Below are 14,110 nucleotides of genomic sequence, written 5' to 3' on the forward strand. Positions count from 1 at the left end.
ATGGTGAATAATCGTAATAATAGAATAAGTTTTTCTGAAATAGTCACAGAAAGGAACAGCTAGAACTGACTAAAGTAAGAGCACCGAGCGGGTTTATTTTTTAATTTTTGCAACTTGGCTTGCGAGTTGCTGCTCTTTTTGTGTTAAAAATATAATGGCAGAAGTGAAGACAGAATTGTGTTGGTGCATTTTTGTCATAGAAAAAAACTCATCTTATTTACACATATTTTTGGAACTATGGATACTTTCTGGTTCTGATATTGCACTTGTACTTTCGCGGAGTAAAAAGAAAGTGGAGCTGAAGGCGATTCGGGTGAATGAGGAGCTTATAAGACGGCTTCTTCGTTGACTTCCCATTGCTGGTAAATGTCATCGGGTCGGCAGTCTATAAATCAAGCATAAGGAAGGGTTTTTAAATTGATTGTCTACCTTCAATAGTTAAGGGTCCAGTGGGTTTATCTGCATCATTGCTTCTGGTCAGACATTTGCCTTTGTAACGGAATGTTCCATCTGTATCGAGATTGAATTTCCATGCGTTCGAAGGGCTGTTGACTCTTTCGCATGCATGGATGTTCATCTTTGAGTTGTCACTGAAAGCAGAAAGTTTGATTATGCAAGCATCAATACATCGAGCGGACTAAGGAATCAATTCTACGAGATCATCACAATCAACACGACCGATTAGGAAAGCTTCTATTCAAATAGAAACGTGCGTAAATTATCAACAATTGCGTTTACCCAGTTATTGAGGAAAACCATTCCTCAACTTTCAAATTCTTTATGATTTGAATCGTTGTCAAGCCACTAATAAGCAAAAACACCACTATCAAAACCAAACTTTCTAGTGCATACCTCGCTGGATAGAGACATTGAAGATTTTGAGCAATAAAACCACCAGCGTGGATTCTGAAGAGTTGGTTTCCTCCTTGTTTGTGACAATACCAGGACTCTGCGGGGCCATCATTATCTTAACAAATGTCTTGTCAACATCTAATGAAAAAGCTTTTGCACCTTTGTGGCCCATAGAATCGACGCAGATGTTAGACCCTTTGCCTCTGATTTCGCCCCAAGCAAGGAGCTCATTTGGAGCGTCGTACATGTCTGTGATTCCATAAGCGACTTCTTCCATCAGCCAGGTGAAGTTGTGGGGACAGTGATCGTGTCGGAACTTGACTTGTTCGCTAACATCACCGTAGTCGAGCTTTTGCAACTCCGGTCGGTTCCAGTAAAAGTACTGAAATAAGTGTTATCAATAGAGGTAAAGGAAGCGTTTTGTACCTTTGCCCAGTCGTCCCACCAAACTTCGATAACTCTTCTGTAATTTCTGAAAGAAGGATTTGAAGGAACATATTCTGGTGGTGGATTTCCACCCCATCCTTCAAGTCTGTAGACGTGACCGACTCTTGAGCATGGAACAAAGTACACGCCTCCGCCGCACATCCAAAGTTTATAAGAGATTTCATACTGCTCCCCGCCCCAAATCTCCAGTCCTGGGTCGTACATTCCAACATTGTTAAAATGCTCTCTGTTGATGGCGAAAAGTCCTCCAGCCATGGCTGGCGATGGATACATTTCGGTAGCATGCTTGAGCTTCTCTGACTCTTTCTTCGGAAGTGGGTATCTCTTCCACAAAAGTTCCATTCCCATCCTCCTTGGGCGCGTCCGTGGCTATCTCCACCGGCTTGGCCACTGAAAGTGTAACGCTGGCCGTCAATGGAGTCGATAAGTGGGACTGTTGAAATTCTATCGTTTCTAGCAATGGGCGCAATAAGTGGCGGCAGCCAATTGTATCCAGCCTCACAATGAGCATCGAGGAAGACAAGGACTTCAAAAGTAGCATGCTGAGCGCCAATTGAGCGCGCTCGAATGAGGCCCTCTCGTCGAGCGTTTCTGTAAAGCTTCACTTTTCCGTTCCATCGCTTGATGTACTCTTCTAGAGGCTGGCCAAGATGGGGTTTGTCTTTGATGATGGATCCGTCGTCAATGATGACGATTTCACCGAGAAGTTCTGGAGGAGTTCGATTAACGACTGAGTGGAAGGTTCTTACGAGAGGTCCCCATCCTTCATTGTGGAAGACAACGACGACAGACACCATTGGAAGCTTTTCTGGGTAGTCGATTGAGACGCATTCCTTGTCACGAAGATCTTTGGGCAATCGGTCCATGGAAATTTTATCGGAATTGACCAAGTTGAAGCCGAATTCTTTGATGATTTCTTTGACATGCTCTTCTTCTTCTGGCAGAGTATGAACAGATGCTCCTCGCTCTCCTGGACCATCATGGCCAGTCTCATCAATGGGAGGATTGTGCTCCCAATTGCCATCTTTTCCGTCAGGTCGGTAATATGGCTCTGGAACATTTTCGTCTATTCCTCGACCAACCAGAGTCACAGTTCGTCCATCCCAGGTCTTCATCGTTTCTGGTTTGCGACCAGAATTTTTAACAACAGTTGGAGCTTTTCGTCTCTCGTTGAAATCAACTTCATTGCCTCCAATGTGTGGAAACTCGAGATCAGACTCGTGTCGATCAGGGAGAACTTTTCGGTCAATATCAAGAGGGTCTTTTACTTCCTCTTTCACTGCGCCGAAATCCGGATATTCTTTGTCCTTGGCTTCGGAATGGTGCTTTGCATGTTTTTTCGCTTTCTTTGCCTGGGAAAAAATATGATATGAAATGATCCTACTAATTACCTCTTTTTGTTCAGAATCAGAATGCGGGAACGCGAACGTGTACAGTAGACAAGAAACAACAAGGAATACGACGACGAGGCGAATCGCAGAACCCGTCCGGATTCGGACTGTTCTCATTTTTTTAATTCACGATTTCAATTTTATCTGAAGTTGCAAACTCAAAATTTTGTTAATGAGTAATTATCAATATTAGCCGTCACAAGGTACAGAAGAAAATTGAAGAAGGAATGAATTGTTGAAGAATTAATTGAATAAAAATAGTAGCTTGAAGAAAACACATTATGAAAGAATCTCTTTCAGCGACCATAGAATCTGTCCAGTGATGTACTCATAGACGTCCTTTACGTCCGAGCCTTTGGCGATTCCAAAAATAACCTTTCCATTTATAGTTTTTCTGAAGAAATACAACTCTGTTTCCATTTCCCGGATGCAATCAGTTTTTTGTTCCCAAAACATTCTTTTCAAGAACTTAGTATGTTTTTCTTCCAACGGCCGGGCGTATATTATTTCACCAGAGAATTCCCAATGAACGATGATCCCCAAAGCTCGGTGGCCGATTCCAGAGAGGGGAAGGGTGTTTGAGCATTTGACATTGATGAATGAACTGATCGGGTTGAGGATTTTAGCGATTGAAGCGGTGAGTTTGTGGCTGTTCTGGGACTGACTCTCTAGCTTTTGTTTTTTCGTATCGAAAATGGAAGTGATGGAATTGAGGGATGAGCTTCTCGACCTCGCTGGTCGCGGGGAAAATGGCGGGTTATTCTCCAAAATCTGTATTTTTGGATGTTTTTCCCTAATTATCTCCATGTTTCGAGCTGGGGTCGGCGACCCATCTTTCAAACAAAATTTAATTTTTTATTACATAAGCTTTCATAGACGCGAGATAAAATTAATCGTCGAAGCGCCTTATTATAATAAAAAGTTGCTTAAAAAAGCTCTCGATGACATTTTTCAAATCGGGAGCGGATCCCTTAAATTTATCATTTATCAATGGAGGAATAAAACTGTACATCAGGTTTAGATAACAAGATAGAAATCCGGTCTTCAAACTGAGTGAAACCCATCTTACCCATCATTTGAACCCATCTTTCCCATCATTTGAACCCATCTTACCCATCTTTGGGAGACCCATCTTTCCCATCTTTCAGAATCAAAAGATGGGTTATGGTAAGATGGGTTTACCCATCATTCCCATCTTTCCCAGCACCCATCTTACCCATCTTTCCCATCTTTGAAAGATGGACCGCCGACCCCAGGCTTCGAGAAACAAGCGATAGTAACGCTTCGGAAATTTTGGCAAAAGCGCTGAATTGGGCATTGAACTTGGATTTCTTCTCGGCTCTCGTATGATCCCCGCTGGAGAGAAAGTCCAAAGTCGAGTTGATCCGATTGCTCCAGATTTTGTGGATCATCTCTTGATAGCTCTTCGGGAGGCGGATCTTGAGCTTTTCGTAAAGATTTCGAATCTCGTCCATTTGCAGCTCAGAAAGCGATGCGTGCAGGGAAAGATGAAGCATCAACGTTTCCCAAGAGTAGAGATCTGAAAAGATAGTCATTGTTGTTATCAGTTATATATCCATAGCAGGGTGGCACAATTGGAAAAAAATTTTGGTCAATCCAACCAACTAACAATCCAATCCAATCGCCTTTTGTCCAATCCAACCAATTCCCAATCCAATTCCAATTCCAATTGGAAATTGACTTTCCAATTGGAAAATAGGCTTCCAATTGGAATTGCGGTCAAATCGAACCCCTTTTTAACCAATTAGACATCCAATTCCCCCTCGCCATCCCGTTTCCGACTCGAAAATCCGCTTCATGAGGAAAACAAGCGAATAATATAGGATCCGAAGCCATTCCTGCTAAAGTCACGGCGATTTTTCAGACGTAAAAGTCATATTTTTAACCGGCCTTAGCTGTTTTTCCCTCATTTTTGATCGACAATAAGTGTTCCTTGACTAATGAAACCCTTAAAATATTTCTTTTTCCCAAAATACCCCGTTTTTAGCGCTATTTCGGGGCCTGAAAAAGTAAAAATCCAATTGGACAATTGGATTCCAATTTTCCAATTGGATTTGATTTTCCAATTGGAAAGACCCGAAATCTCATACCCCTGTCCAACCAATTTCCAATCCAATTCCAATTGGACAAGGTTCCAAATTGGATTCCAATCCAATTGTGCCACCCTGTCCATAGAAACGTCCGCTGTACTATTTGAAGTGCAAAAATTTAACTTACCGTTGAGAATGAAAGAATTGCTTTCCTCCAGCGAAGTGAGCGTAAATAAATAAATATCATCGAGCAACTCTGTCGACTGTAACAGCATCAGTTTCGTCCGACCAGAGGTGAGTGGAATAAACACAGCAAGCGGTTCTTTCACTATTTGCTCGCTAACTATTTGCCCGAGAAGTCGAATCGCAGCGGGATGAACAATTCCACGAATTCTCGCGCTGCGAACAACCTAAATTTGAACGGTAAAAAATGTTGAAAGGGGAGAAGTTTGTTTTGTTTTGAAGGAAATATCAGAGGCGAGTGGGATTAACCACTTGTTGACTTGAAGGTTATTTGATATTTTGGGCGGTCTAGTCGCGCATTGAAAAAAATGAAAATGCAAAATGAAGGGGGAAATTAAAATAAAAAAGCCTCAAATCGGGTTGATTCAAAATAAAGGCTTCTTGAAAACAAGACCTTGACGGATTGTACAAGATGAAAATATCAAGCAAAATGTCAGCCAGGAACGTTTTGTCGGAAGTTTTATCAAGTTTTTCTCTATAGAAAAAGGCCGATTCTCTTACTTATGCGCTCTATAAATCTCTATGAATTATGGACCAATTGTTATGTGTCTATTTACTTGTGTTTATACTGTAAAGAAGTCCAGTCTATTTAACCCGAAAAAGAATCCATGAAAAACATGAAAATAGCCTTCATAAAATCGCGTTTTCTCTACGTGTCAGGTTCGCCTCCTCTGGAAACAGGTTTAATTCGCCACTTGAGCTATCAAGTGGACTGTCAGTCGGTTCCACATTACATTCAGCCGGAGCCGATAAAAGAAAAGAAACAACGCCCGCGGGTAAAGGTAAAATGGCGACTCACCTTTGCGTGGCACACGATCGCTGCCGCCGTATCGCTCAAACCGGAGAGAGCTTTGTTCAGCGCCAAGTTAGACGATGTGTGCACCTGGCAATAAATGTTAGAAATATCATAAGATAATGATGATTTTTGGTTAAGCTTTTGGATGAAATCAAGGAAGAGAACTAGTTCAATTCAACGATGGAAGAGAGAAAACTTTTCGAAATCATTTATATATTTTTTTCCATTTTTAAATGATGAACAATTGGAGCAAATTTAATGAGTCCTTTGACGTGACCAAATTACTATTTATATCAAAAATTAATCACTCTGTAGCTGTTTTCAAACGAAAACCAATAATTCTCCTCAATCGAAATTAATAATAAAATGATTGACAAATAATTTTTGTTCGTTTGGTGTTAGACTGCTGAAAAATTGTTCTCTTTGATAATAAAATAAATCATGAATATATGTCTAAAGAAACCTGCGTTGAAAGAAAAACTCGTTCAGGAAGCAAAATAGGCGCATAAGAACCTTCTTCAAGCATGCTATCCATTGTCATTTTAATTCTCGTCCTCAGATAAGGCCCAAAAGAGCTTTTGTTTGATAATGAGAACGAACTCAGCGGGCCAGAGATAAGAGAAACAACAGTATCTAGCAGATGCAGGAGCTTTTGGATTTCTAACTCGTCCGGTTCAAGTTGCAAAATCAGCAAAACTGAAAGATTCGAATTCGCATTGAAAGGCGGAAAATCGTGAAATTACCGAGGTCGGAGCTTTTTCGGTAGAAAATGATACCTTCGGCCGGATTATCCTGAAACACCCAATTGGATTAATTATGCGTTGGAGAGCCGTTAAAACAAGGACCGTTTTGTTTGATTCTCTTTCAGTTTCAAATTCACTCACCCATCTTGGCTCGCCTGATCTTTCGCAAATGGCATAAAATCCCAAAATTAACGGTGCTGCATAAAGCTGCACCCAGCTCGCCTCGTCAAAGCTCTCATAATTTCGCCGCCCTTTATTCTCCAGAAACGCGTCTGTTACATGATAGTAGTAAATCTCTGTTGATTCATCCGACGCAGCTATAAGCATAAATCTGAAGCAAGCATGGGTTGAAAAAACGGGTCTTGGCTGAGCGCCAACGCGAGCTTGTGAACATGCGCGGGAGGAAAATCAGAAATCGGACAGCTGATTTCCCAGAAAATGAGATTTTTGAGGTCAGAAAGATTCAAACTCATCGATTTATCATTTTATTCGAGTCATAAGGATACATTTATTTAATAATTTTACTTCGTAGAGTTTAGCTGGATTAACGATCGAGTTGAGACATTTTATTGTAGAAAAATTCAATCAGAAATAAACCGTGAAGAGTTTTACGTTTCATCTTATTTTCGTCAGTAACTATATCATATAGACTATAATTTATACTTCAATTTATTGAAGTCGATCATGCTTTTTCATTATTCATATTTCGCCATCTATATTTCCAATTTCAAGTCACTTCTGAAAAGATCGTTTTGTATAAGCGCTTTATTTTTTTTATTTTTACAGTATTTTACTATAAAGAAGGAAGAAAATCGCCCTAAGAGGCAGTAGTCTGGTAAAAATATGTATTGCATTATTCTTCCACAGAGAAAGAGGGAGCAATATCGAGAGAACTAATAGGGGCAGTGAACAACTAAAAACTGCAGACGCAGTTTTAGTATCGTGGTCGGAAGCCTCCTCGATCGCCGCCACGTCCTCTTCCGCCGCCTCGGCCAGCTCCTCGACCGCCGCGTTCTCGTCCGCGTCCCCGTCCTCGACTGCCTCCTCTGTTGTTTCGTCCGAGAACGTGATAGCCTCCTAAAGAAAGAAATGATTACGACGATCTGCTTGTCGGAAAATGTCGTCAAAGCTTGCCAATCAGACTTACGCTCTGGTCTGGGTCCTCTGGTTGGGTAATCTTTGGTGGAATCGCCAGGCTGAAGCTTGAACATGAAGCACTGGCCAGTCAATGAAACAACGGACATATCGTTGTTGTCATTAATCGCCAACGCAGAGGGTCGCTGAATGGCGCCTTCGGGAAACTGAATCGAGCACAAGTACTCTCCATCATCTCGGAAAGCCATGATCCTTGAGCTTTTCGAGCAGATTGCCAGAAAGTTTCCTGAAAAGAGAGGTCAGAAAAACATGGTGAAGGGAATCATACCGTCTTTATCGAAGCAGACGCCAGCAGCCTGGACGAATTGCCCGTCGTTTTCTCCCTGAGTATCGCCGACTTTTCGGCGAATGTTTCCTTCTGTATCGCACAGCCAGATGCCTGTAAAGAGGGTTGTCGATTGTCAATTCGGAAAAGATGGCTACCTTGTGTGAATCTGTTCATATCAGAAAGCGCAATCGTATTTCCAAGCCCGGCAGAGAATCGGATCGTTTTTCGTCCTGCTTCTGGAAAGTCGACTTTGTTAGTCTTGATGACCTAAGAACACCTATCAAAAAGGCCTAAAAACGAGAAAGTCGTACGTTGTTAAAGTCCTTGTCGTAAAGAACGAATTTCGTAGTCTCTCCGTTGTCCTCGACGCAGATGACGAGCATGGTTCCGTTGTTTTCTCGCAGCGGGATGACGCCGTAAACTTGTCCTTGAGTGGCAGGCTTGACTGTTTTGATGAAGACGCCGTCGGAATCGTAGACGTGGATGCCCCGCTTGTCGCCGCAGATGATTCGGCCGTCTGAACAACTGATAAGGGAAGGGGAAGGGTTTGAGGCGAACCGAGAAGGAGTGTGGCAAGAGCTGGCGCGTCAAAAGTCTTGGGTCCGCCTTGGGCTTCCTTGGGAAGAGTCAAGCTTACAGTTCCATCGAAATCGGTAAACTCGACTGTTCCGTTGTTCATGTTGCAGATGATCACTTCGTCCTTGAATAGATAGTCTCCGAAACCGCTAGAATTCAAGATTCTTACCGCCATGCATTCAACGCCCATGGGCATTTTGTATTCTCCAAAGGACTTTTCAAACTTGGCCATAATCGCTCCATTTCCTTTGTTGAATAAATCGACGAAGCTCACCTCGGCAAGCTCTTTTCCCACTGGCTGCCCGAGTCTAAGATTTTTTGTTAAGAAAAGGAAGAAACGTGAAGAATTTTTACCTGTTACGATCGGCAAATTTGACAACAGCAGGCTTCGCATTTGAAGTTTTAGCGCGCTTTCCGTAGTTCGACATTCTAGTGATTTTTACTATTGTCTCTTTTTCGTAAAATTTAGTTTTAAATTTTATCACGGGGTGTTACGATTTTGATCAATCAGAGTCTCTCTTTCAATTTGTGAAAAATAATCTCGAAAACAAGTCGGTCAAAGCATCGATTTCGAGAAGGAATTTCTCGCGCCGCTGATTGGTTGTAATTCTGAGCGCGCGCGCTTTGATTTCGAGAATTTTCAAAGTCAGAAGAGATTTCTGGTTTTTACAAGAACGGAAAATGACTGTAACAGCGACCTTGAAGTCAGTCGATCTGCCTGCTATTGAAAAGCGAATTCCAGGTTAGTTTTCAATAATTTTTTTTCAATTAAATTTATTCAAAAGAGCTGGCGGAAATGATGGACTTTATTGGAACAATCGGCAGTGGAACCTTCGCTACCGTCTATCTCTGTAAATTCAAGGAAAAAAGCAAATCCCCGGAAAACCTCTTGGCGGTAAAAGTGATGCTCCCAATTGTCAACCCAAAACGAATCGAAACTGAAACGGGCATCATGTACAAAGCTGATGGGAAGCATAGCGTGATGCCATTGCTCTATGACATGGGAGATCCAAAAACAGGTGGGGGAACTTGTAGATTTTCTAGCGTTTTGGAGCAGTTTTTTTTTCAAGGAACTTCTGCGCTGGTGATGCCGTATTTTGAGCATACCGACTTTTCGCATTATTTCGACAAGGTACTGTAACTAATAGCGAATCTCTTTACATGTCACGTCTTTAGCTGACTCTGTTCGAGATAAAGTGCTACATCTACGGCCTCTTAGACGCGCTAGCTCACCTCAATCGCCTTGGAATCGTCCACCGAGATGTCAAGCCGGCTAACTATCTTTTCCAGCAATCGACTCTTAGAGGCCAACTAGCTGATTTTGGCCTTTCTGAATTTGTCAACAAGAAAGAAGTCCTCAGTGAAACGAAGATGAATTTTGATGACAAATGCTACGAACACGACTGTTTAAATCAAAAGGATAGTATTTGCAACTTTTGCATCGGGAAACCGACCCAACGAGTGAGCAGATCTGGCAGTCCTGGTTTCCGAGCACCCGAGATTCTCATCAAATCGCATCGACAAGATGGAATGATCGACGTCTGGGCAGCGGGGGTTTGCTTGCTTTCTACTCTTGCGCGTCGCTATCCCTTTTTTCCGCGAGCGGATGATCTCGATGCGCTCATTCAAATTGGAGCTGTCGTCGGCAGTGAAAATTTGAAGAAAGCTTGCAAAGCGCTGAAGAAAAAGGGAGTGTTTAACTTTCAACGACTACCAGTAAAGTCCCAGTTAAAAGATATTGTAAAAGCACTCAGGTAAAGGCTCTTTTCTAGCGGTAAACCCTAACCTTCTCAAATTTAGAATCAATTCTTGGGAGATGAAAAAGGACGAAAACGGCGAGGCCACTTTCGACAAACAGCTCCCTGACGATACCGACAATGTTGACTATGAAAAAGCCGTCGACCTTCTTAGCAATCTGCTGGAAGCAAATCCGCTAAAGAGATTCTCCGCGGAAAAAGCGCTCCAGCACGAGTTTTTCAAGTAACTTTTCAAATTCAAAGTCTCATTTATATCCTTCAATTATTTCATTTATCCAAGCCTTTATCTATCTTATCGCCTTTATCACTGCCACGCCTTCTGTAAATTACTGTACTCTTTTTTTTAGAAAGTATGATGAAGAATCAATAACAGATAAAATCGCTCAATTAAAAGTTTAATCTCTTTTCTACCCTTTCTGCTTTCCCTTATACACACATTCCCTTATTATTCATTTATAAAAATAAAATACGATATTGAAATCAAGGAAGAGTGCACTTGTGTTTCTTGAATGAATATTGAATTTTTTTGAATGTACAAAAAAAAAAGAATGAACAAAAAGAGTTAAAGATAGAAAGACAAAAACAGACTGATAGATACTGTATATTTTGCTTCTAGCGCAAGTTTTAGTTTAGTTTATTATTTAGTTTTTAATCGAAAGAGGCTAGAAATGAAGAACTTTATAAGTCACTGCCGCTCGTTTTACAGAAAATGGAGAGTAATGAAATAATGATGAAATGAGGGCCTTAATTATTGGACATTTAGTAACGATTCTAGCATATTTTCTTTTGGAAAATAATTTTTTTTGAAATGATAAAAAGATGGAGAAATCACCAATTCACGTGAACATGAGAGAGACATGACAGGATTAAATGCTGCAACGGCTGTATAAAAGAATAGAAACGGAAAGTTGTAACTGTGAAAAATTGAGGACTGGAAAAGTTGAGATGAGTACGAGCTCGATAGTCTATCCAACGACGAACATTTTTTTTAAAGCTGAACTTTTGAGAAAAGAGTTAAAGTTGGTTGACGGGGAGGGTTTGTTTTCGCGGCATCAGAAATAGGTTCCATTCTGAAGGAGAAGGTCTGTTAGAGTTTGAAAAGAGATGGAAAGAAAAGAAGAAAAGGAAAGAGAGTTATTTCCGAGAGAGGAAAGAAGTGAAGGAAGAGAAAGAAAAGGAAGATCTGTAAACTGTTCTGGAAGAGATTTTGATGGTTTTTACCTTATTATGGTCGACATCTGTTTTTTCTTCTTTTGACCTGAATCGAAGTGGTTATTTGATGGAGAAAAAGAGGGGTTCTTTTTTCTTGATAAGGAAATCCTCAATCAGATGATTGTCTTGCTACATTGATTTTGAACAACAGTTACTACCAATGATTCTAGTGCTAGTTTTTCTAAAGTATACAACCTCCAAGTTAGTGATTCAAGAATTCAAAGATGAAGAGTAAAAACTCTATTCTGTCTGAAATACAAGTTCATAGTGTTCACTAGGGAGGGAGGACTTACGGCTTATCTTCAAGTTCTTCTTCGAGCCCCTGCTCAAGAATTTGGCGCGGATTAGGTAACGATGATTTGGACTGGGGAATGAAGACTTTGTTTTTCAGGAAATCTTGGAATCGCTCGGCGTAGAAGCCAGGCCGCACGACTAAAATTGGCGTTTTTAAATTGATTTTTGAATGAAGAGGAGACCTGAAATCTCGTCGCCATTTGTGTAAAGACTTTTGAAGAAATGTTCCGTTTTCTTGAGAATTTTGTAGCACTGGAGGATGTCGATAATTCCACAATAAATAAGAACTTGTGTGCCGTCGGGAAGTAGTGCAGGAATGCCGCCCCAGTTCTGGTCGACTTTGTGCTGAGAGAGTTGAAGATTCACTTGCGAGCCAGTGAAGACCTGCTCCATTGGCGACGAGTATAAGGCAGAGCGCTAGAACGAAAATGAGGATGAGCCAATAAAAATGCTCAAATGGGCCCCTCGACCAATAAGAAACCCTGATTTCAACACCAAGGCACGCCGAAGTTTGAAATGCATAAATTTAATAAAACCAGGGTTCTGATTGGCTGGAGGCCTTTTTTGAGCATTTGTATTCGTCAAAAAAACTGTGCGGATAAAGTTATGATTTGAAGGGGATAGACTTACTTTGTGAAACGATTTCTTGTTTCGTTTTCTTTTGACCAGAGAGCCCGTCCCTGAGTTGCCTCTGGAATTACTCGCGCTCAAGCTCATCGACTCCATACTAGCAATCTCCCCGACTGAGCACTTGTGGACGCCCATCAGAAAACTACACACACACACAGTAGAGATGAATTTCAAGAAAAAACGAACCTGTAATCCATTATGCTAAAAGAGTTTAAAACAAGACAGTCTCGTTTTATCGTTTCAATCATTGCGTTGTAGCTTTCTTTGACGAGAGAAATTCGTTTTGAATCGAAGATGCGTTCAAAATCCAAATCCTTCCACGTCGGCGACTTCTTTTGCTGCTCCTTGCTGTTCGCTTTTCTCTTGTAACGGGAGCCTTTCAAGTCGAACTTGTAGTGCATTTCCACGTCGCGTGGGAGCAGATTGTTCATCACCACGACGCGGATGTGTTTTCTTTCTTTTTTCACGCAGTAGAGTCCTAGAGAGGAGACTCTGTACACAGATTAGGGACGAAAGGGCTTACCATAGAATTTGGGAAGGAGGGTTCTGGGATTCTGCTGAACATTCATAAAGTAACCTGGCAGTAGATTCATCAGAAACTCGGCTTCTTTGTTGTCCACAGTTTTGATGATGAATTCGTCGTCGTGAGTGATCCAAAACAACGATCCTGAAGCTCCTGGATTTCCAATGGCAGCTGAAATCGGATTGAATAGAGGTTAAAAAGTAGGGTCTTACTCAGAGGCTCATGAATTATTGAATGGATGTAGCCCTCGACGGAAATGTCAAAAATATCCCGGAAGTATCGCATCGCCAAGGGAGCGTAGCTCTAAAATCGAAATTAAGAGATTTATTCATTCAAATAGCCGTTTTTACCTGAAATGTGAATTCGCCAAATTCATGCGGCGGAGTAAGCGTCGTCCCTTTCGTCGGAAAGTCGATAAGTTCGACGACTTCAAAATCTTGCATAAGAACATCTCTCTCTGGCCTTTCTGATAATTTCCCAACTGAATGAGCGATTCCCAGTTGCAGGGCTCCCGCAATTGCTGAACTCAAAAATTAGACCATAAAAAGACACGCGAAAATCTACCTTCAGAAGATGATTTTTTAAAGGTGACTTCTCCGGTGATATTGTTTTCTCTTCGATGGCCCTTTTTCTTGATTTTCTTGCCTTTCAGCTTTGTTGGGAGGCTCATCGTTGTGGATCCCACTGAAGTTAAATTTCAAATCTGTGATGAAAATGTGTCAAAACAATGACGAAGTTGGAATCTGTCGTAATTCGTTTTTATTTACTTTGAGAAAAAACGTTTTTGCCTGACAGAAACAGTCACTGTTTCTTCTTACCTTTGATAGTGTCCGGGCTCGGCGACGATGGGAGCTCGTCGAGGCCATCGAACTGCTCCTCATCGGCCATCCGTCTAAAAAACAAGCGCTGTTAAAACCTTTCTTTTCCGAAATGCGTAAGGGCTATTTTTTAATTCAAGCTTGTTTTCTTGCGTATCCTGCTCTCGTAAAAAATGAAATTGCGGGCCCTCAGATTAAGAGCCCAGAGAGGCAATATAATTTTTGGCGACTGGCTGACGCAACTGTACAAAGATTAAAAGTGAGCATTGAATCACTACGAAAATCTTTTCTGGTCAATTTTTTCATCGAAAGATTTGCAAACCTGGAGGAATAACTAGAAAGTGGAACGCGGCT

General features: G+C 41.4%; 5 protein-coding genes across 6 annotated transcripts; 1 reads left to right on the forward strand and 4 right to left on the reverse strand.

Annotated features, from left to right (window-relative positions):
* Nucleotides 1-8: 8 nt before the first annotated feature.
* On the reverse strand, nucleotides 9-2,832 carry LOC145697525 (N-acetylgalactosaminyltransferase 7-like). The gene is given in 7 exon segments (XM_081774754.1): nucleotides 9-385; nucleotides 430-590; nucleotides 853-967; nucleotides 1,012-1,234; nucleotides 1,279-1,631; nucleotides 1,634-2,651; nucleotides 2,691-2,832. Coding segments are annotated over 7 exon segments (2,046 nt in total). The 5' UTR covers nucleotides 2,808-2,832; the 3' UTR covers nucleotides 9-326.
* A 33-nt stretch (nucleotides 2,833-2,865) lies between these two features.
* LOC145711343 (uncharacterized) lies at nucleotides 2,866-6,902 on the reverse strand. Its single transcript, XM_081789066.1, has 7 exons — nucleotides 6,665-6,902; nucleotides 6,524-6,572; nucleotides 6,244-6,476; nucleotides 5,784-5,867; nucleotides 4,929-5,151; nucleotides 3,947-4,230; nucleotides 2,866-3,497 (listed from the first exon to the last, which is right to left on the reverse strand). The coding sequence occupies exons 1-7, from the start codon at nucleotides 6,848-6,850 to the stop codon at nucleotides 2,970-2,972; spliced, it is 1,587 nt and encodes a 528-aa protein (XP_081645192.1). The 5' UTR covers nucleotides 6,851-6,902; the 3' UTR covers nucleotides 2,866-2,969.
* Nucleotides 6,903-7,074: 172 nt separating this feature from the next.
* LOC145695714 (uncharacterized) lies at nucleotides 7,075-9,037 on the reverse strand. The gene is made up of 8 exons (XM_081772722.1): nucleotides 8,877-9,037; nucleotides 8,692-8,830; nucleotides 8,505-8,646; nucleotides 8,258-8,463; nucleotides 8,102-8,213; nucleotides 7,947-8,057; nucleotides 7,671-7,904; nucleotides 7,075-7,600 (listed from the first exon to the last, which is right to left on the reverse strand). Exons 1-8 carry the CDS (start codon nucleotides 8,948-8,950, stop codon nucleotides 7,458-7,460), a joined length of 1,161 nt encoding a protein of 386 aa, XP_081628848.1. The 5' UTR covers nucleotides 8,951-9,037; the 3' UTR covers nucleotides 7,075-7,457.
* Nucleotides 9,038-9,079: 42 nt separating this feature from the next.
* LOC145695713 (uncharacterized) lies at nucleotides 9,080-10,746 on the forward strand. Its single transcript, XM_081772721.1, has 6 exons — nucleotides 9,080-9,264; nucleotides 9,308-9,541; nucleotides 9,593-9,654; nucleotides 9,699-10,276; nucleotides 10,323-10,502; nucleotides 10,627-10,746. The coding sequence occupies exons 1-6, from the start codon at nucleotides 9,204-9,206 to the stop codon at nucleotides 10,676-10,678; spliced, it is 1,167 nt and encodes a 388-aa protein (XP_081628847.1). The 5' UTR covers nucleotides 9,080-9,203; the 3' UTR covers nucleotides 10,679-10,746.
* A 47-nt stretch (nucleotides 10,747-10,793) lies between these two features.
* LOC145695712 (phosphatidylinositol 4-phosphate 5-kinase type-1 alpha-like) lies at nucleotides 10,794-13,838 on the reverse strand. Of its 2 annotated transcripts, XM_081772718.1 has the most exons (11): nucleotides 13,757-13,838; nucleotides 13,503-13,622; nucleotides 13,289-13,458; nucleotides 13,151-13,241; nucleotides 12,939-13,109; nucleotides 12,602-12,893; nucleotides 12,416-12,557; nucleotides 11,968-12,202; nucleotides 11,785-11,923; nucleotides 11,501-11,537; nucleotides 10,794-11,349 (listed from the first exon to the last, which is right to left on the reverse strand). In XM_081772718.1, the coding sequence occupies exons 1-11, from the start codon at nucleotides 13,824-13,826 to the stop codon at nucleotides 11,332-11,334; spliced, it is 1,485 nt and encodes a 494-aa protein (XP_081628844.1). In that variant the 5' UTR covers nucleotides 13,827-13,838; the 3' UTR covers nucleotides 10,794-11,331. The 2 variants fall into 2 exon arrangements, with proteins under 2 accessions (XP_081628844.1, XP_081628845.1); XM_081772719.1 differs by lacking the exons at nucleotides 10,794-11,349; nucleotides 11,501-11,537 and adding an exon at nucleotides 11,695-11,740.
* Nucleotides 13,839-14,110: the final 272 nt, after the last annotated feature.

This window comes from Oikopleura dioica, chromosome 1 (genome assembly GCF_907165135.1).
Source record: "Oikopleura dioica chromosome 1, OKI2018_I68_1.0, whole genome shotgun sequence".
Classification (NCBI taxonomy): Eukaryota; Metazoa; Chordata; class Appendicularia; order Copelata; family Oikopleuridae; genus Oikopleura; species Oikopleura dioica.